Consider the following 20,619-nt stretch of genomic DNA (forward strand, 5'->3'; position numbering starts at 1 on the left):
GTTTCATTGGTAGCTCCTCTTTTTACCCTTCTCCCCAGTTTTACTAGTGTACATGGAGTTAGGCTGAGGCTTCAGCAATTAGATGTGAAAAATAACTAATGGCTGCGTCAGCAGTGGGAAAGAGGAGAAACTGCATTGCAGGCAGGAGCATGAGCTTCAGTTCTGTTGCTGGAGATCGGTGTGCCTCCATATTATGAGCCTTCCTTTCTGACCCCATTTTCCATAACTGTGAGCTCTGGAGCTGACACAGCTTTCTTTAATCTGTGCTCAGCTGCAGGATCACGCTGTCAAAACCAAACCAGGAAGTCCTGGGTTAGCTTCTCTTTGCTTTTGTTATGCCAGGAGCAGCTCTTGCAGGAGGAACCAAAAGTTGCACTTGGCTGTGGCAGGGTTTTTTCCTGAACCATCAGGACTGAAAGTCTTCTGTTTCACTTCTTGACTTTTTCTTTCTGTTTTTTGACTTTTTATTAGCAAATAGCAATGTTTTTCATAACTGAACAGGAAACAAAGAATGTGGGGAAAAAAGAAACATTAAAAATGGGATTTTTTTTCCGTTTCTGATAGAGTCAGCATTATTTTGTGACAGTTCCTAATGGTTTGTTCTGTTCCAAGAAATAATGATCTAATTTCTTGTTCTGTTTGCTTGTTTCTCTGGCATGCTGTGGTTTCTTTTCATTTTCTTTTGCTTTGATCTGTGAGCAGGAGGCAGACAGAAGAGGTCTGAGGGGATAAGTGTCCCTGTGCGTGGCTCTTTCTCTCTTTTCATTCTGTCCCCTTTTTTCCCTCTTAGTCCCACCCCAGTAAAAGCAGAGCCACAGCACACATCAGCCAGCTGCTCTCTGCTGGTGAAAGCTGCAGAGAAACAGCCCCAGCCAGGGTGCAGTTCCTCACATTTTCATTCAGGACCCTTTGGAGTTTGGAGGAATATGTTTTGCTGGCCTGAAGGATGTGGCTGAACACATTAATTAAGCTAAGCTTGCAACAGCTTGTTACTGGGAAGGTGTAAGCCACCTGGGCTCAATTTAAAAAGAGCCTTGGTCGTGGTTGCTTCTGAATTTTAAGTTTGAAGTTCAAGTTACTTTTGACAAGGCTGGAAAAAATGCCTTCAGTCTCTAATTGCAGAATAAGTTGAAGTCTGAAGGACAAAGCAAATCATCCCTCAGAGTCTGTGGTTTGTGGTTTCCAGCCTTGTTTGGCCACAGTTTGCATGTGTTGAAAGGACTGCCGTGAGCAGAGGTGCACTTCAGTGGTGGAAGGCTTTGTAGGTAAGGAGCTAAAGAGCCAGTGTGCTTCAAGCTGCAGCTTCTTCTGCTTGTGGTGAAACCTTCTTTGCATGTGTTCTCTATCTGGCTTGTTTTTTTGTTTTGATATTTCATGTCTTTACTGTGGCTTATTCTCACAGTCACAACCAGTATTCAGAAACAGAAGATGCAGCTGAGTGCTGGCTTTCTCTGCCAGTTGCTGTCAGCACTTCTGTTGTTGGCTTCCTTCTCACTGACCTCCAGAAGCCCAGGGAAGGATTGTGTCTCTTTCTGAAGGTACCTGCCATCAGCCAGGCTGACCAACCAGCTTTAGCCCTGCTGCATTCCCTCCTGGAGGAAGCAGGGCAGCTGAAGGCTGTGTCCCAGGTTGCTGGGCATGCCTGCATTGTTTTCATTCAGCTTTCAACTGTGGTCTGTGATTTTACATTTCTGACATTGAGAAGTGTGTCTGTGTAAAAGCAGAGCTGTCTATGAAAAGGTAGCAGTTTTCATACGTAGACAGAAATGGTTATTTTGATTATGCATCAGTCTGCTTCCAGAGCTCACCAGATCTGCCACACTGATGTTACAGGAGAATAATGCCTCTCCTCTCTAAAGTGGATCCCTTGTTCACTGCTGTAAGCAGCTTCTGTTCCATGTTTTCCCCCAGTTGCATAGAGATATTTTAAAAGACCACCAAATTAACTAATTAATTAACTGAGGCAGTGTCAGTGTACGTGCTCCTCTGCACCAAGTCGTACCTGCTTCCACATGTACTGGTGCTGTGGTTTGTATGCGTGCTGCCATCAGAAATTGGCAGCTGGTGTTAGCACTTCATGAATAAACCTCACTGCTGAAGGGTTCTCAAATAGACTTCTTAGAAAATTTCCATGCAGGTTTGTGCTTTGCTGTTGGACATATCTCCTGACTACTTCAAACTTCTTCCTTAAGTACGTTTGAGTTCTTAGCCATGGATTGGAAAAGTTGATTCTGAAAATGGTGGCTTTCCTTTCTCCACCTCTTGCTGTGGGGCAGGAAGGGGCAGTGAAGCATCCCTGTTGTTTGTCCAAACCATGTGGGTCTCTGTTAGCTGGCTTTATGTGGGGAAGTCCCTGTGGATGGGAGGATGTGTGTCATTTAAGGAACTTGAAGCAACAACTTGTTACTGCTTTTTTTCTTGTAGCAGCTTTGTTCTTGTTTAATCCCTTTTTAATCAAGTTGGAGCCCTGGATGACAGAGAGGGGAGGTAGCTGAAATGTAGGTAGAGAGCTAAGTCTGTTGTGAAGACTGGGTATGCCTTGTCCAGCTTTTCCTCAGCAGAAATGATTTGCTGGAGCTGGAGTAGCTTTAGTCTTGAAGACGATGCAAACCTCACATTCTGAGCCCCGTATTGGCCATCTCTGTTGTTGGGAATTCCCTTGGCCACATTTAGAGTCGACCTAGGAACAGTTCAGTGGTGACTGTTAATGAGTGTGCAAGCTGTGTTGTGTTGTTTTGTGAGGACAGCTTCACAGGGAGAGAGCAAGATCTCACTGCATCCTGCTGCCTGCTCCCAAGCCTGAAGGTTAATAGATTCCCTTTCTGTGCTGTGCTGCAAGATGGCTTTTAATCCCATCTCCTCTTGCCCGTGAGGTGCTCAGTGTCTGTCCACTTCCCCTAAATATAGCCATATGTATATACGTGTATATACACACACATTTGTAATTGGAGGCTGTGGCACTTAACATCAGTGCCTTGGCATGCCTCGGTTTTACCTTCTGTTTGACACTGGTGTGTTATGAGTAGTTGCAGAAGTTTGGCATTTGGTCACTGGCCAATTACCATGAGTGTCTGCAGCACGAAGAAGAGTGCTTTTGTATCCAGCTGCTGAATGGTGCTGAGATTTCCTGGGGTAGGATAGCTGGAAGGACACAGAGCAGGGGGACGAGGTGCTATTTTATAGAACAGCTTTATACGAAACACATCTGGGTACAGCACAGCTCAGCACCACGCTGTCTGATCAGGGACACAGGCTGCACGACTTTCCTAACCAGGCTGTGTCCTCACGTGGGTGAACTTACAGTTTCCAAATTCGGGCTTGGCCTGCCGGTTTTTACACTGGTCACTTTTTCCTTCAATGATGCAACTTCATGCTGGAGGAGGGAGAGCACTCGTTGGGGTGATTTCAGCTCACTGTGCTGGGAGGGACCAAACTCAAGGAAACCTCTGATCTATATACACAACTGCTGCATTTTTTATAAATATATGTAAATGTCCTATTGTAATATTTGATCCTGGAAATAAAACAAACTGTTTTCACTAGCTTTCTTCATCTCTTGAGTTCTTTTGTTTTGCTGTCCCAGCACCGTATGGAGAGCTGTTTGAGATTCTTTCCATTGTGGGGTAGAAGGAATGGAAATGAAGGACTTCCCTGTTTCTGTGTAGCTGACTGTTTAACCTGTTCGTACTCCCCAGAAAGCTTTGGGACAGGGAAACTGTGTCAGTGCCATGCTGAAGCCTGACACCAGTGTTCCCTGTCACTTGTCTCCAGCATGCACTCCAGAGGAGTGTAAATGTGCTTGGCTTTACATGTCCAAACCCAAAGCTTTCTCAGGAGGAGAGGTTCAAGGTGTGTGGGGATGCCCTTTGGGAAGATGCTAACGTCTGAAGGAAGCAGTTGTGCTAGCAGCTCTCCAGGGCAGTGTTGGAAGTGACTTAATCTGTTTCCAGCATGTGCACCTCCCCTCACTATGATAAAGGAAGAGTCACTGTGCTCGTGAGGCTGCTCTGTTCCATGCTAAAATTAGCTCCTTTTTTTGGTTATTATTAGAGGATTGAGCTGGAGTGGCTGTGAGGATCAGCACTCGTGGGGTAAAGATCTGGCTGACGTCTCATGCTGAGTGGCTGTGGGGTGTGATTGACCATTGGGTGTGGGAAGCTTGTTGCTGTGACGTAGAGGGCATGAGATAAGATTGCAACATATTTTCTTGCAGTAAAGTGAGAAATGCTTCCCCTCAATGTAAAAAGTAGAGGAAGGAGAATTGGAATGATTCTCTGCTGTCAGGTGTGCTGCATGGGAATGCTTACTCTTCACTGCTCGTCTGTTGCGTGGAGCCTGAGGGCTACAGCTCTGTTTTCTGTTTCTCTGGTGGCACAGTGTGCTTCAGGCAGGTTTTAGAGTCTCAGCATCCCTGTCCTAGTTGGTCTGAAAGCAGGAAAAGCCGTTCTGATCCAAGCATTGCTCGCATTCCCCTGGGTGGAACGAGTACAACATCCAGGAAATAATCTCTGCAGTAATGGCAGCAGCCATGCGAGGTCTTGGGAGTCATCCTCTGCTCTGAAACACTTCATGAGTTACAGCCACATCTGCTGCAGCCTCTGACACACCGCCTCAGCGTGATGAGGATTAGTCACCACCACGATGCTTAAAAACGAATCCCTGCAAGCAGCAAGGCACCACGGCACCGTGCACCCACCGTATCCATGTGCTATGGGCTGAGGTGCACAGCCAGGCCCTTGGAGCACCCTGAGGCTGAGCCAAGCATTGCCAACCTTCCTCCTCCAGCTGAAGGACCTATGTAGCATTACTCTCCAGTAGGATTCCTCTCCGTGCTGGACTTGCATCAGCCAAAGTCCTCGTGATCAACTGCTTTGGAGTCGGCACAGCCGGAGCTGCAGTGGCTGATTGAGGTACAGGGTGGGTTTTCGGGAGGTTCCAGTCTCTCGGGAACCGAGTGAGAGCAGCTAGTCCCGGCAGACCCCGGCAGCTCTCTCTCGCGAGAGGCTGACGTGGCGTAGGCGTTGCCAGGGAAACGGCGGGGGATTTAAAACGATCGGAACCCGGAAGTACCGCTCAGTCCTCGTGATCAACTGCTTTGGAGTCGGCACAGCCGGAGCTGCAGTGGCTGATTGAGGTACAGGGTGGGTTTTCGGGAGGTTCCAGTCTCTCGGGAACCGAGTGAGAGCAGGCAGTCCCAACGGCTGTTCTCGCGAGAGGTTAACGAAGCGTTAACGAGGCACAGGTGTTAACGAGGTAGGTGTTAACGAGGCATAGGCGTTGCCAGGGTTTCAGCGCCCTCGCCCACACTCCTCAGCTGATTAGGGCTGAAGAGGTATATCCCTGAAGGGCTCAGGGAGGGCCGCGAAGTATCACATTACAATTCATATCTATATATATATTATTATAAACCATTATTTATTTATTTACTCTCAATTTTTTTTCGTTTCTTTGTTTTTATTTTTTTCTGTCATGGTCTCTACAAGACAGAGGGCTTGCCTTAAGAAGGCTGTGGCGACCCAGACAGAAGGTCTGCCTAGAAGTGTGGCTACACAGGTCTCTGGTTGCAAGGAGTGTCAGAGCCTGCTACTACTAGATGAGGGTGCTAAGCAGTTCTCCTGTGCAAGGTGTGAGCAGGTGGAAGATCTGCTTAACATGGTGGTTGAATTGAAGGAGGAGGTTGAGAGACTGAGGGCCATCAGGGACTGTGAGAGGGAGATTGACTGGTGGAGCAGCTCCCTAGAGTGCCAGAGAGAAAGGTACCAGGGAGATCCCCCACAGTTTCTGGTGGACTCCCTGACCTGTCCCCGTAGGGCAGAAGGGGGATATCTGAGGGATAGGGAGGGCTGGCAGAGAGTCCCTACTCGGTGCCGTGGGCGATCTCCCCCTCTGCCTCCCCAGTGCCCCCAGATACCCCTAAGCAATAGATTTGCAGCATTGGAAGTTGAAGAGGTGATAAGGGGTGAAGTGCAGGAAGATTCCCGCAGGAGGTCACCAATGGCAAGGCAGTCACCTCCGTGCATTGAGACTGCTGCTACTAAGAAAGAAAGGAAGGTGATCGTAGTGGGTGGCTCCCTTCTAAAGGGAACTGAGGGCCCCATTTGCAGACCAGACCCAAACCGCAGGGAAGTGTGCTGTCTCCCTGGGGCTCGAATCAGGGACATTACTAGAAGACTCCCGGACTTGATTCGCCCCACCGACTACTACCCATTACTAGTAGTTCAGGCAGACAGCAATGAAATATCTCAGAGAAGTCTGCGAACTATGAAAAGAGATTTTAGGGGATTAGGGCGATTAGTTCAAGGGGTGGGAGCACAAGTGGTGTTTGCTTCCATACCTTCTGGGGCGGTGAAGGACACAGAATGGGCTAGGAAAACACAAGTGATGAATAACTGGCTGAGAGGTTGGTGTAGAGATAGACACTTTGGGTTTTTTGACCATGGGACAGTTTACTCGGCTCCTGGCCTGTTATCTGTTGATGGGACACACCTATCCCAAAGGGGGAAACGAATCCTAGCACAGGAGCTAGCTGGACTCATTGAGAGAGCTTTAAACTAGCTGTGACGGGGGAAGGGGATAAAACAGGGCTCTCCAGTAAAGCGCCTAAGGAGGCTGTGCTGGAAAAAGGGGTGAGGCAGATATCTCAGCTGAAGTGCATCTATACCAATGCACGCAGCATGGGCAATAAACAAGAAGAGCTTGAAGCCATTGTGAGGCAGGCTAACTATGACCTTGTAGCTATTACAGAAACATGGTGGGACCTCTCCCATGACTGGAATACTGGGATTGATGGCTACAAGCTCTTCAGAAGGGATAGACAGGGAAGAAAGGGTGGTGGCATAGCTCTCTATATCAAAGAGTGTTTTGATGTTGAAGAACTAGTGGTTGGAAATGACAAAGTAGAGTGTCTATGGATAAGGATCAGGGGGATAGTCCTTAGGAGTGACATCGTGGTGGGGGTCTGCTACAGACCACCTAGTCAGGATGAAGAAATAGATGAGATGTTCTATAAACAACTCGTAGATGTTGCACGATGGCCAGCACTCGTTCTCATGGGGGACTTCAACTTCCCTGATATATGCTGGAAATACAATACTGCGCAGAGGAAGCAGTCCTTGAGATTTCTAGAATGTGTGGATGATTGCTTCCTGACTCAGCTGGTGCAAGAACCTACCAGGGGAGATGCCTTGCTTGACCTACTTTTCACTAACAGGGAAGGACTAGTAGGGGATGTGAAGGTTGGAGATTGTCTTGGCCAGAGTGACCATGAAATGGTGGAGTTTGCTATTCTGGGTGCCGTCAAGAGGGTGACTAGCAAAACTATTACCTTGGACTTCCAGAGGGCAGACTTTGACCTGTTCAGGACACTTGTTGCAAGGGTCCCTTGGGACTTGCTCCTGAAGGGTAAAGGGGTCCAGGAAGCCTGGATGCTCTTCAAGATGGAAATCTTAAAGGCACAGGAGCAGGCAGTCCCGGAGTCCTGTAAGTCAAGCCGGAGGAGCAAAAGACCAGTGTGGATGAACCGGGATCTTTTGTTGAGACTCCGAGAGAAAAGGAGAGTCTATGTCCTCTGGAAGATGGGTCAGGCTACTTGGGGTGACTACAGAGAACTGGCCAAGATCTGCAGGCAGAAAATTAGAAATGCTAAAGCCCAGCTTGAAATTAGGCTGGCTACTGCTGTGAAGGAGAACAGGAAACCCTTTTACAAATATATTAACAGCAGGAGAAAAACTAAGGAAAATTTCCCTCCTTTACTCAACGAGGCAGGCAATATAACCACAGATGATAAGGAAAAGGCTGAGGTTCTCAATGCCTTCTTCACATCTGTCTTTAATAGACAGGACAGTTATCCAAATGGTACTTGCCCTGACCTGGAAGTCTGGGACGGGGTGCATAATGCACCCCCTGTGATTCAAGCAGAGACGGTCAGAGATCTTCTCCTCCATCTGAACTCCCACAAGTCCATGGGGCCAGATGGGATCCACCCAAGGGTGCTGAGGGAGCTAGCAGAGGTGATTGCCGAGCCACTTTCTGCCATCTATCAGCATTCCTGGTTATCTGGAGAGGTCCCACAAGATTGGAGGCTTGCCGATGTGACTCCCATCTTCAAGAAAGGCCGTAAGGAAGACCCGGGGAACTACAGGCCTGTCAGCCTGACCTCGGTATCAGGGAAAGTTATGGAACAGATGTTATTGAGGGAGATCACACGACACGTGCATGGCAATAAAGGGATCAGACCCAGCCAGCACGGGTTCACCAGGGGCAGGTCGTGCTTGTCCAACCTCATCTCCTTCTATGACTGGGTGACCAGACAGGTAGATGAGGGAAAGGCTGTTGATGTAGTCTACCTGGACTTCAGCAAGGCCTTTGACACGGTCTCCCACAGTATTCTCCTAAGGAAACTGGCAGCCCGTGGTGTGGACAGGTTCACTCTTCTCTGGGTGGAGAACTGGCTGGAGGGCCGTGCCCAGAGGGTAGTGGTTAATGGAGTTAAGTCCAGCTGGCGTCCTGTAACGAGTGGTGTCCCCCAAGGGTCAGTTTTGGGGCCCATCTTGTTTAATATCTTTATTGATGACCTAGACGAGGGAATTGAGTGTACCCTCAGTAAGTTTGCAGATGACACAAAGCTGGGAGGATGTGTCAAACTGCCTGAGGGTAGGGAGGCCCTTCAGAGGGATTTGGATAGGCTGAACAGCTGGGCTGAGAAAAATGGGATGAGGTTCAATAAGACCAAGTGCCGGGTCCTGCACTTTGGCCACAATAACCCCATGCAATGCTATAGGCTTGGGGCAGAATGGCTTGAAGAATGTAGAGAGGAAAAGGACCTGGGGGTGTTGGTTGATGCTCGGCTCAACATGAGCCGGCAGTGTGCCCAGGTGGCTAAGAAGGCCAACAGCATCCTGGCCTGTATTAGAAATAGTGTAGCCAGCAGGAGCAGGGAGGTGATCATCCCCCTGTACTCAGCTCTGGTACGGCCGCACCTCGAGTACTGTGTTCAGTTTTGGGCCCCTTACTACAAGAAGGACATTGAGGCCCTGGAGTGTGTTCAGAGAAGGGCAACAAAACTGGTGAGGGGCCTGGAGCACAAGTCTTATGAGGAGCGGCTGAGGGAGCTGGGATTGTTTAGTCTGGAGAAGAGGAGGCTCAGAGGAGACCTTATTGCACTCTACCACTTCCTGAAGGGGGGTTGTGGTGAGGAGGGGGTAGGCCTCTTCTCCCTGATAAGTAATGACAGGACGAGAGGGAATGGCCACAAGTTGCGCCAGGGAAGATTTAGATTAGACCTCAGGAAGCATTTCTTTTCTGAAAGAGTGGTCAGGCACTGGAATGGCCTGCCTAGGGAGGTGGTTGAGGCACCATCCCTAGCGCTGTTCAAGAAGCGTTTAGATGAGGTGCTAAAGGACTTAATTTAGTAGTTGGGTAGAGATAGTGATAGGAGGATGGTTGAACTAGATGATCTTATAGGTCCTTTCCAACCTTATGAACTTATGAACTTATGAACTTATGAAAGTTGATGTCTTTTCTTGCAGTTTGTGTGGGTCTCTCCCTGCCCAGGGAGCTCCCGTGTTTGTTTCCTTTCTGAATCTGCTTCCCTCGAGAGTTTCACTGTGAAGGAAATCGGTTGTGCTGCTGGCGGGGGCTGCTCTGCGTGGAGGGACAGTCATCCTTCCTCATGAGCTGCTGGTTTTGTGGATGAGGAAGGTGACACGAGCGATGCAGTGGGTGGATGTCCGGGGTGGACATCATAAATAGCACCCGTGGGAGATGCCTCTTAGTGTTCTTCTGGAACAGAGCTCCTCTAGGGAAGGGTGAGAAGTTCTGGTTTCACACAGCCAACGTCTCCCAGGTAAGCCAGGAGGGAAGCAGGATGGTTTCCCCAGGCATTTCTTGAATTCTGCTTTAGGCTGTGGACTTGGCTGGTCGTTTCTGTGCTGAGTGAGGGAGGTGGTTCCCGCAGCGAGAGGGCAGCAGTGGAGGGGGAGAAGTCCTTGGTGAGGCAAAGGGGGACCTGCAGCAGGCCTGAGGTGGGAGCAGCCCCCTGGGTGAGCTGCAGGGAAGGAGGAGCTCCTCTGGAAGATCTACAGAGGGGTGATAGACTTGTTGCCAGGCCCTCCTGGCTCTAGGGGAACAGGGATGGTGAGAGGTCTTGGGTATGTTATGAAGAAGACAGGGAAGAAGGAAGGAGATAGAGCTGCCTTGGATGGATGAGTGGCAGAGCTGGTGGTTTGCCTTGGAGCTCCTGGCTAGCAGCAGCAGTGCCCTCACATTGGGTTTCCAGCCCCATTCCTCCACAGGAGGGAGGCTGTGACACAGCTCTTCCCACGGAAACAACCACGCAACAGCCATGGGTTCTGCTTCTGCAAAGCCGGAGCCGCCACCTCCTCCTCTCCTTTCCATGCAGGTTGGACATGTGTGTGGGGAGATGCAGCCGCATCGTGGGCCCCTGCTTGCTGGTGCTGGGCATGCTGTCTGTGGTGTCCAGCATCCTGCTGCTCTTCCCTGGCGGGGCCTGGCAGTACCTGGTAGAGGGGCACATCAGCAGACGTGCCAAGATCATGCCTGGCACCTGGGGAGGCGGCGTCATGGTAAGCACCGGCGTCCTCCTTCAACATGCACTGACCAAGGACAGAGGGGTGGATTGGGTGGGCTTGCTTTGTTCCCCTTTGTCCCCACAGGGCACTTTCTCCTCCCTGCAGGTGCTGCTGGCGGCGACCCACATCACTGCTGTGGGATGGCGATGTGCCTGCTGCTCCGACTGCGGCACCCGAAGGAACGTAAGTGAGGGAGGTTGTACCAAACAGTGTGGGATGTGTCCCCTCTCCTGTGGCCGTGTGGTGGGATATCGTGTGGTAACCTCATGGTGGGATGTCTGCGGAGAGCCACCTCCCTCATGGGCGTGTGGTGGGACACTGCGTGGTGCCACCTGTCCTCTGGCTCTTCACCCATGGCCCTGCAGTGAGATGCTGCACAATACTCAGCCCCTTGGAGGACAGGGCTCCTCTTCCCTGCCTGCTTCTGCCCACCTCCAAGCCTCATGCTCCCCACAGGCCTTCCTCTCCGTTGTCCTCTCCAAGCTGGCTCTCCTGGGCTCCGCCATCTGCTTCTTCTTCTCGGGGCTGGGCCTGACCGACGGCCCCCTCTGCCTCTACAACACCACTGAGCCCAGCAACCGCCTCATTTGGGACTACCCCTTTGTGGACACACCTGGCAACAGGTACGGGGCTCTCACGCTGTCAGCAGCAAAAGGAGGACCACAGAGAGGAAGGTCACGTGTGGCTCATCTTCTCCCTCACGTGGCACAGGGGCCCGGTGGATTCCTACCTGTTCTACCCCGGCACCTGGGGCACCTGCCTGGAGCCGGTGGGCATCGTGGCCTGGCACGTCACCTTCTTCTCCTTCCTGCTGCTCATCAGTGCCGCCGAGATGGTGCTGGCCTTCCTCCAGATCATCAACGGCTGCGCCGGCTGCCTCTGCGGCTTCTGCGAGGGGAAGGAGGCAGGGCAGTCCTGTGCACCTGGAGTGAGGTGAGACCACACGGCTCCGGCTGCGGCCCCTGGGGGAGACCCTTCGTGCTCACCCCACGTCTTCCATTCCACGCTCTGAGCCACGTATGTAAATAAAAGCCTTATTTATTTTTGTTAATCCATTTCGTGGTGGTGGTGCATCCTGTGGGGGGCAGCTCAGGCTCCCAGCTTGGGCTGGGCTGGGCCGTGGATGGAGGTGTGCTGGAAATGGGGTGCAGGTCCCTCAGAGTTCACACTCACTCATATATATGTGCACACCGTGAACATCAGGCTGGTGCTTCTCGATGTGTGTTTCATAGGAGTCATAGAATCATTAAGGTTGGAAAAGGCCTCCAACCACAACCCATCCCCACCATGCCCCGCAGGGCCACAGCTGTGGCTCTTGGTCCCACAGATATCCACTTGACTGTGTGTGTTCTGGAAAGCAATGAACCACTTCTTTAACACACACAGAAGTGTGTGTTTGGGTGCCGGGATCTGGGTGTGAAGCTTGCCCGCTGGTGGGGCTTTCTGGGGGCAGGTGAGATGCCATCTCCCGCACCCTGCATGGATCTGAACCTCAGGGCAGCAGTAGAGAGCAGTGTTAGGAATTGGTTATTTATTCATAAGGATTTTAGGTGGAGGAAGGGTGGTGCAAGGGTGGTAGCACAGAGGGATGATGGCTGAGAACTGTGAGGACGCGGTCATATCAGCACAAACCTTTAAGCCCAATGACCATATAATTAAAAAATACCAATAAAAATGAGATAAAACCCTGTTTGGGGACATCAGCCCTCAGCATGTCCAGCCCCCAGATCCCAACCCGGCGTTCATCAGCACAGCTCGCAGTGCCACAGGGCTCATGCCAGGCTGTCCCCAGGTGCCACCAGCTCCAGCCTGGCCACCAGTAGTAGCCATTCCTATGTGCCCCCAGCCACCCCATGCTAGGGGACACTGCAGGTGGCTCTAGGAGATGCAGCAGCTCTTTCTCCTCCTCTTCCTGCGGGGCACTGTGGCCGTCAGGGGGATGTTCTGGAGCACATCGTGCAGTGTGAACATGCTGAAGGAGATCTGCTCGTAGGGCGAGCGCTTCCCATTCTCATACAGGCAGGCGAAAGCGATGGCTGGTCCACCAGAGATGGGGAACTGGCTGTGGGGCAGCTCCATGTAAGCCAGGTCTGAGTAAGCGCTCGGGCCCTCGTAGATGACCCAGGGCTCAGTCCAGCTGTCTGCATCCCTGGGGAAGGTGCTGAGGTGAACCCCCATGTTGACCCGTGACATGGAGCTGGTGGGGTGGGAGTAGAGCACCCACGTCGGCGCTTGGAAGAAGGGCCCTGAGGTGCCTTTGGGTTCCCTTTGGAGTGAGGTGCAGCTGTGAGGCCCTGTTGAAGTCCTGCTGCCACCGGCCTTGAGGGGGAGAACCTGTGGAGCCAAGTGGGGACGGGTGCCATACACCAAAGGTGCAGGGAAGCCAATGATGCTGCCATGGCATCCGTGTGGGGGCTCGACCAGCCGTGGGACCAGCTGCCCCCCATGGAAGACAGCACCATCATCAGTGCTCAGCGCCTGCACACGGAAGCCCAGGGAGCTGCGGGCGTTGCAGTAGAGGATGTTGGAGCCGTCCTCCTCATCCACCGAGACCAGCTGGCACTCTCCCGTCTGCAGGTTGGGGATGAATTCCCCAAAACGCCAGCCCCGGCCGTGGTCGTCGCTGTAGAAGGCGAAGGAGTGAGGGGTGGTCTTGCAGAGCTGCCCGAAGCACTCCTTGCAGTCGATGTGGTAGCTGTAGGCGGGCACCAGCAGCCGGCCGGAGCGCAGCTGGATCCCGTGCCCTGGGCCCAGAGCGAAGGTGGCCCACTCTGGGGACAGAGGGACGAGTGTTACCACTGGTCCCCTCCATCACAAGCCACGCCTCTGCCCTGGACCCCATCCCCACAGCACGGGGCTGCAGCCTGAGGCCACTGCTAGCCACACTGTGTAGGCCCTCCCGTGACCACGCTGCTACCTTTGATGGCCCTGCCGATGACCTGCTGCGTCAGGTCGGTGGCCTTGCTCCAGCTCAGGCCCTGGTCAGTGCTGGTGACGCAGCAGAGGCGGGTGACGTTCTGCCCGGTGACGATCTGGAAGGCTTCGGGCGTCCTGCCCAGCACCGTGATGAAGAAGAGGAAGAGGGTGCCGGTGAATTCATCGTAGAGCGGGCAGGGGTTCATCGAGCGGTGGTGCTGCAGCACTGCCGTCTCCAGCACCCGCATGTCTTCCCACTGCTCAGAGAGGGAGTGGTGAACCCACGGCACCCGTGGGGCCACGCTCCCTCCCCGTGGGCCCTGTCCCACCTCCACGTAGCTGCCGTACACGGTGCCGCGGCGCAGCACCAGCAGGTTGGCGTGGGCATCGTCGGCGCTCAGCCGCTCCTCGGCGAAGGCCAGCAGCTTGGCCACACAGGGCAGGTAGAGCAGGGCTGGCACGCGGTACGTGACACCAGTGGACTCCTTCTCGAAGAGCACAGTCCGGGCAGGGAAGTGCCGGGAACCCATGGTTCCTGAGGGAGAGAGAGGAGCAGCCCCCACCGAGGTGGGAACTGGGGAAAGGGGCTGGGGGGGACACGGTGCTGCTGAAAGAAAAGAGAAAGCGGTCCTCTGTGTTGCTGGTTGGAGGGGTTTCTGCAAACCCAGGCTGGCTGGGAAACAGAGGGGGCAGAGCTTTCCGAGCTGAGGGATGGGATCCCATCAGCCTCTCCCGTTCCTCTGCTGCATTCCCACCAGAGGCCCAGGGATGCTGCCTGCCCCATGCTGTTGGCTGGGATGCTCACCTGCATTCTGCCCAGTGTCTCTGCACAACACCCTGCAGATAAAGCTTAGGCACTCACCTGGTCCTGTGCAGTGCAGCCCTGTCCCCTGCTGCCGGCCGTGTCCCCCCTTGCAGTGTCCCCCACTGACAGGTCACGGGGCCTGGCAAAAAGCCCTGAGTCAGCAGCAGCACAAAGGCACCATTATCAGGCAGCCAGAGCCCGGGCCCCTCGGTGTGCATTCTGTGCTCAGGGCTGTGAGGAGAGGATGCCAAGGGGGTGGGTGTGCTTCCTGCCTCAATTTCCCTCCTGCCACCCAGGGAGCAGCACTGGTGCCCCTGGATGTCTGCGCTGCGGATCTGCCGCAGTCACACAGTGTCATCCCCTCTGCTGCCTGCTCTGCCCCAAGAAGCTGCTCCAGCCACCAGAATGGCCCTTCAGTGCCTTGCATACCTGCATGAGGCAGTGTGGAATGAATTGCTCGTTAGCAAGCTGTGCCACTGCTGTCCTAAAACCTTCCCATGCACGTCCCATACCACTGACCTGCATGGCAGGGAGGACAGCCTGGTTAACACTGAAATCCCACACTGTATGCAGAGGCAGGCATGGTGGAAACCCATGCCAAGCCCAGCTGTGGTGTGATGGCAGTCATTAATGGCAGTGACACCACAGCTGTCACCCCCCAGGAGGGTTTGTCACCGCTGTGCTTCCTGTGAATTGGCCACATGCGGAAGAGTTTGATTTACTCACTCTGTCACGAGTGCATACCCCAAACCAGCAGTGCTGTGCCTCCACGGACCCCTCTCCTGATTGGTGGTGGAGTTCGGCCATGGGAGCACCCGAATGTGGCAAAGCCTTTGCTGGTGCCAGAGCACCAACGCTGCCATCCTGGAACCTTCATTCCTCTCCTGTGCACCCGTGCCTTCCAGCGCTGCATTCCCTTAGCACGCTCCTGTCCTCGTTCCCCCCTGTTCCCTCTCTTTTGGGTTCCTCAAAGCAGGAAACCAGGACTTGCTCGAGTGAGATTTAACCAGCCTGGAAGTAATGACCTCTATTAAAAAAGGTCAAATGCAAACAAAATGATTAAGCTCATGATTAACGTTTAAGTGGAAAGAAAGTCCAAGTCAGCCCGAGAGCCTACCAGTGCCCAGCAGCACCGGGCTGTCCCCTACATGTGACAGCAGCGTCACAGACTCGAGCAAGGCCATGTCCTTGCCTGGAGGTGTTTGGGAACCTGCCACAACCTCAGCAAGTCTGGAAGGTGGGTGGCATGCACACGGTGGCTGCAACCTCAGCGCCAAGAACGGCCGTGCCCTGCAGAAGGGCTGGCACCCGTGTAATGAAAGAGGAGGTAAATATAAAGAAATAAAAGATACATATGTATATATTTTACAAAATGAAAGACAAGAGTGCAGAGGTAGCCCTTGAATGATCCCCAGCCTCCCCATCTTGTGCAAGAGTCTCGTGGCCAAACTCGGCCGATGCAAAGGGCTGCAGCAGTGGGATGCTCTAGCTGTGGCGTGGGGGACTATGTCTTCTGGGAACTGCTCCACAGCTCGGGAAATTTCATGGGCTTCCTCTTCTTGTGTGGGTACTGGAGGGAGTAGAGGTAGGACGTGTACTGGAGCTCTGGAATAACCATTTTCTGGCATTTTTTCAGAGTCTCGTTGTCTAAGTCTTGTCTGAGGTTATAACCAAGGATATTTGCAGACCCGGACTGGAAAGGCAAGAGTGCCTTGTTCTTGATTTGAGCTTTCACCACGGCCTCCTGGTCCAAGAGACAGGTCTCCATGAGTTCTTTCTGTCTCCTCCGCAGGTCATTTACTTCCTTCTCCAACTCCTCAAGTCCTATGGTCTCCTCAATCCTCCTCCAGAAGCTCTGGTTGTAGTGCAGGTAGAGCTTCCAGTCCAGTGAGCACCACTCTTTTACCCTCTCCTTGCTTTCTGGAGTCAGGGCCTGGACAGTCTCATTGCTTCTGGAATTGAGCTTGAAGTAAATCACATCATCTAAATCCCAGCACAAAGTGTGCTTCAGGAGGATCATGGACTCGTCAAAGTAGTCTGCTATCAAGATCAGGTGGAAGTTCTCTTCAGTCTCATGCAAGACAGACTGGATGTAGTGTTCATTGTCCTCCGCATTGTTATTGTAACCAAAGTCAAACCACATGTTATTCTTGGCATAGATGTTTTTCCTGTAATCCTCCTTGTGGTAGTACTTCAGGGGCGATGCCAGGTACTCATTCACGTCCTTGGATCTACTGAAGGCAGGGGCCGCGTTCTTGTAGTAGACATAGGAAGACTCCAGCAGAGCAATGGGGTTCCTCAGGATGGAGAAGTAGAAGGTGTTCTTTGCCATCACCTTGTGCACCTGTGTGTGAGGGGGAAGAAGAGGGTCTGTCAGGCCAGAGGCCCTCCTTGGTCAAGCAGTTTTCATAGAAGCGCAGGAACACAGAATGGCTTTGGCTGGTGAGGACTCTGGGCGGCCTCACCACTCTCTGAGCAAAACATTTCTTCTTACCGCCCAGCCTAAATCTCCCCTTTTTTTAGTTTAAAGCTGTACCCCTTGTCCTATCACTATCAGACCATGTAAAAAGTCAGCCCCCTCCTGCTTGCAAGCTCCTTCAACTACTGGAAGTTCACAATGAGGTCACTCTGGAGTTCTCTCTTCTCCAGACTGAACACCTCATCCTCCCTTCACAGGAGAGGAGCATCCAGCCCTCTGATTATCCCTGTGGCTCTCCTTCTGACCCACTCCAGCAGCTCCACATCCCTCCTGTGCTGGGACGTACTGCTCCAGGTGGGGCCTCACAAGGGCAGAGCGGAGGGGGACAATCCCCTCCCTCTCTCCTGCTGCCTCCATTAGATTCCCACACACCCACACTTGGAGCATGTCCAGCTCCTCCACTCAAACAGCTATCATCCACAAACCTTCCGTTTCCCCGCGGGTGCCAGGGCTCTTACCTCAGAGGGGTTAAAGCGCAGGTGGTTGCACATGATGTTGTAGCTTTGCCCTTGGCTTTGAAAATCCTCCACAAAATTGGTGACGAATCTCTCCGGGTAACCCAGGTGGAACTGGTGGTCAGCGGGGAGGGCGGCGGTGAGTTTGTACCTCTCGGTGAAGCGGAACAGGATGTTGAGGATGGTGCTGCTGGCCGTCTTGTGGGTCTTGAGGAACATGACGTTGGTCTTGGGTTCACAGGGCGTGGAGGATGCCAGCAGCTCCGCTGAGCTCCACTGGAATCTGCAGAAAGGCAACACATGGGGAAAGCAGCTGTCGTAGAGCCGGAGCACATCTCTTAGACCTGGCAGCTTCAGCTTAAACCAAGAGAGCTAACTCAAGTGTCACAAGTCAGCTCCTCGCTGCCCTGTGTGCATCGGGTCAAGCGACTGGCTTTTCTTGCTCTGATAAGACTTACAGGTGGTTCCTGTTATTCGCGTGGAAGAATCCCAACAGGAAGACAAGCCCCAGGAACAGGTTGACAAAGAAGAAATTCTTGGTATACCTGGAAAGGCAGTAGAATTTTGGTGAATGCTATCTAGAAGACACTCTTGCCCCAAACATGATCCTCCGAACAGTGCGTGCTGCCCTCGTGACTTCTGTCACTGGGGTCATGATCTGTGTGTGCCAGGCACCAGCTGTGCCAGCAGCTCTGGGATTTGAGGCAAAACAGAGAAAAATTGCAATTTTACCCTCCTTTTGGCCCATTCAAACTGCTTTTTTTTTTCGGTTTCTGAGGCTACAGAGTTGATCTGCTCAGAGTTTACTCTCTTCACGTCTCTCAGCAACCACCAAGGCAGAAAATGAGCACTTTGTAGGAGTTATGGGGATTTCCTTGATCAGAAATCTGAGTGTGCCATGCAATGACAACACTCCAGAAAATGGGGATCAAAAAAGGAAAACCAAAATTGTTTGGTTTTTTTTTTTCAAGACAACTGGGATTTTTTCAACATAGAAGACTGATTAACAACATGGCAGAGCCTCTAGCAGACCACACACTGATTCTCAAAACAGGTGACTCTTCCTCCCACCATAGGCTCTCATCCTGGGCCTCACCCACATCTCCCAGATGCCATCATCAGATTTTCTCCCCTTGGCCGAGGTTTAAATTGCCTGGGTTCAGAGCTAGAGCCGTGGACCCATCACCCCATCCACCAGCACTGCCTGGAGGATGAAGAGGTGAGCCTTTCCCAGCACTAATTGGGCCACCCCCCGTGTATCAAAGAAGCAGACCTGTGAAGGAGGAGCAAAGAATGCCACACACAAAACACCGTGCTGGCCGAGCCCTGCATCCAGTACATTTCCACAGCCACCTCACAGCCCCAACGAGCAGGGCTGACCCAGGCACATATGACAACAGAAAACTGGAGAGAGCAAAGTCCAACAGAAAATTGGGAGCTGCACATAGAAGTACAACAACCAGAACCAGGTGTCTAACAGCGTGCCATTAAGTGAACAGAAGCACAAGAATTTGGGTGCACGGGTTGCAGTTGGACTTGGAGACCTCAGGGTTCTTTTCCAACCTTAATGATACCACGATTTCATCAGTATTTCTTTACTTTTTATTCTCAGGGGAGAGAAACCCCTTTCCTTTGAGCACTCTGTGGGTAGAGTTGAGACCTGGGAAGAAACACGGAGGGCCCAGTGAGCTTACATCTGCTGAATACCTTGACCCCTGCTGAATGCATCTTGACCCCTGCTGAATGCAGCCCTTGCCTTCTCCCTCATCCTTTCACTTAAGGTGAAGCAGATACTGCTGTGGTGGTGTCCCAAGACGTGCCCCTCTGCCTGCACGGAGGTGCTCGCTAAGCCCATCTGCCTGTGTCCTTTTTCTGCATCTTTTCTGCAGAATTAAAGGCGTGAGATAAGGCTCCATGTTTGCTCAGGTGCTGTCTGCAAAGTGGAAGCGGGAGGATTGCACTCAGATGGTTTGCTGGGGCTAGTGAGTCAATGTTTACCTAAAGAGAGATCACCATCCCTATGCAACGAGAAGGAAAACGGAATGGCCTTTTTACAACCAGCATCCCCAAGCAGAAATGGTGGTCCCCTGGTGGCACTGACCCCCACTTCGCTGCCTGGTGGACACAGGGATGGCAGGACAGCTGTCTTCAGCTCTTCCAAAGGGGGCTGAAAGGACAGCAGGGTCCTGGAGGGGCCTCGTAAATACGTTCTTTGAATGCTGCGTGGGAAGCAGGGGAGCAGAGCGGGCACGCAGCCAGCCTGGGGCCCGTCCCCTTGGGGGCCACGCTAGAGCTCCCATTGAGAAGCACTGAGCCAGAGCACGGCGCTGGGATGTGCACTGCTCGCCTTAAGGTGGGACACCTTTTGTGTATTTGGATTAAGCTGAAAATAACACACCCCTAAGGATCCGTGTCGACACAACAAGGTTCTTTCAAATTAAGAGGCTTGGAATCCAAGAAGACACACACGGCAGAATTAACCTCCACCTGGAGCAGCCTGTAACTAACTATAGGTTAATAACCACTTACACGGATTATCTGAGCCATCTGAAGCAGACTTCCCTGCAAACTGCTAATGCTAATTCGGCGCCCGCAGAGTTCTCCTCCCTCTCCCCTTACCTTGAAGCACACCCATGGGTTTTCATGCTGCCCCGCTGCCGCGAGCTGGAAAGGATCTCTTCTCCAAATCAACTCCCAAACTCCTTCTGTTTATGGACTCCCACAGCTCTGAGTGTAAGTGCCTCTATTATAGCATCCTGTCACTGCTATAAATGGCTGGGACAGGTGAGGACAAAGGGAGTGGCTCAGCGGTGGGCGGAAGTTAATTAATTAGCCATGAACAGCTCTGATACGGCATTGCATTTGCATAGGTCCAGCGCTCTTTGCAGGGCTGCTGTAGGAAATGGGGCGTGCGGGGGGGAGAGGACTGAGGGGACCCTAAGAGGGGACACCCTTCCCTTGGGAGCAAGGGTGTAAAACAGGAGCGATGTGCAGGAAGCTTCCCTTCATTTCAAGAAGCACCAGTGGCACCAGGCCAGAAATCACGATGACTCCAACTCTTCTTGCACGACAGCCCAGTTATTGTAACTGGGGGTTAAGAGCACAGACCCTTTGCTGTACCTTGGCAGGAAAACCTTTTGTTCCTCCACCGGTTGAGTTATATTGGATGATCCAACTACTGAGTGACTTCTGGCGTTGCTAATGACCACCGTGACTCACATTACACCTGAATTTGAGAGTCTACAGGGACTGCTGTGCCCCAGCACTTCACAAAGCTTGTTTCGTGATGCAAACTGCCCCGGGAGAGCAGGAGCTGCTCTGTCCCCACACTGGGGAGCCCTGCAGGGCTGCGAGCAGAGCTGCCTACATCACTTC

The 20,619-nt window shown here is 52.5% G+C and overlaps 5 protein-coding genes across 6 annotated transcripts in view; 2 read left to right on the forward strand and 3 right to left on the reverse strand.

Moving 5' to 3' along the window:
* Window positions 1-20,619, forward strand: part of SLCO2A1 (solute carrier organic anion transporter family member 2A1) — a 196,856-nt gene that overhangs the window by 166,823 nt on the left and 9,414 nt on the right. The gene's annotated exons all lie outside the window — the stretch shown is intronic.
* Window positions 4,823-20,619, reverse strand: part of ING5 (inhibitor of growth family member 5) — a 34,519-nt gene continuing 18,722 nt past the window's right edge. Inside the window, exon 9 of the transcript XR_010622903.1 lies at window positions 4,823-4,837. The gene's annotated coding sequence lies outside the window, so the exon portion shown is untranslated. The remainder of the gene's footprint in view (window positions 4,838-20,619) is intronic.
* Window positions 9,562-11,615, forward strand: TM4SF19 (transmembrane 4 L six family member 19). Its single transcript, XM_065747808.1, has 5 exons — window positions 9,562-9,844; window positions 10,400-10,583; window positions 10,695-10,772; window positions 11,046-11,212; window positions 11,301-11,615. Exons 2-5 carry the CDS (start codon window positions 10,407-10,409, stop codon window positions 11,524-11,526), a joined length of 648 nt encoding a protein of 215 aa, XP_065603880.1. The 5' UTR covers window positions 9,562-9,844; window positions 10,400-10,406; the 3' UTR covers window positions 11,527-11,615.
* On the reverse strand, window positions 12,463-14,675 carry NEU4 (neuraminidase 4). Of its 2 annotated transcripts, XM_065747797.1 has the most exons (3): window positions 14,368-14,675; window positions 13,507-14,112; window positions 12,463-13,360 (listed from the first exon to the last, which is right to left on the reverse strand). In XM_065747797.1, exons 2-3 carry the CDS (start codon window positions 14,033-14,035, stop codon window positions 12,468-12,470), a joined length of 1,422 nt encoding a protein of 473 aa, XP_065603869.1. In that variant the 5' UTR covers window positions 14,036-14,112; window positions 14,368-14,675; the 3' UTR covers window positions 12,463-12,467. The 2 variants fall into 2 exon arrangements, with proteins under 2 accessions (XP_065603869.1, XP_065603871.1); XM_065747799.1 differs by lacking the exon at window positions 14,368-14,675 and having other exon boundaries at window positions 13,507-14,186.
* GAL3ST2 (galactose-3-O-sulfotransferase 2) lies at window positions 15,699-20,015 on the reverse strand. The gene is made up of 4 exons (XM_065747801.1): window positions 19,864-20,015; window positions 17,703-17,789; window positions 17,248-17,527; window positions 15,699-16,654 (listed from the first exon to the last, which is right to left on the reverse strand). Exons 1-4 carry the CDS (start codon window positions 19,887-19,889, stop codon window positions 15,815-15,817), a joined length of 1,233 nt encoding a protein of 410 aa, XP_065603873.1. The 5' UTR covers window positions 19,890-20,015; the 3' UTR covers window positions 15,699-15,814.

Source organism: Cyrtonyx montezumae, unplaced genomic scaffold (assembly GCF_038088225.1).
Source record: "Cyrtonyx montezumae isolate F1298 unplaced genomic scaffold, pur_monq_1.0 scaffold_5, whole genome shotgun sequence".
NCBI lineage: Eukaryota > Metazoa > Chordata > Aves > Galliformes > Odontophoridae > Cyrtonyx > Cyrtonyx montezumae.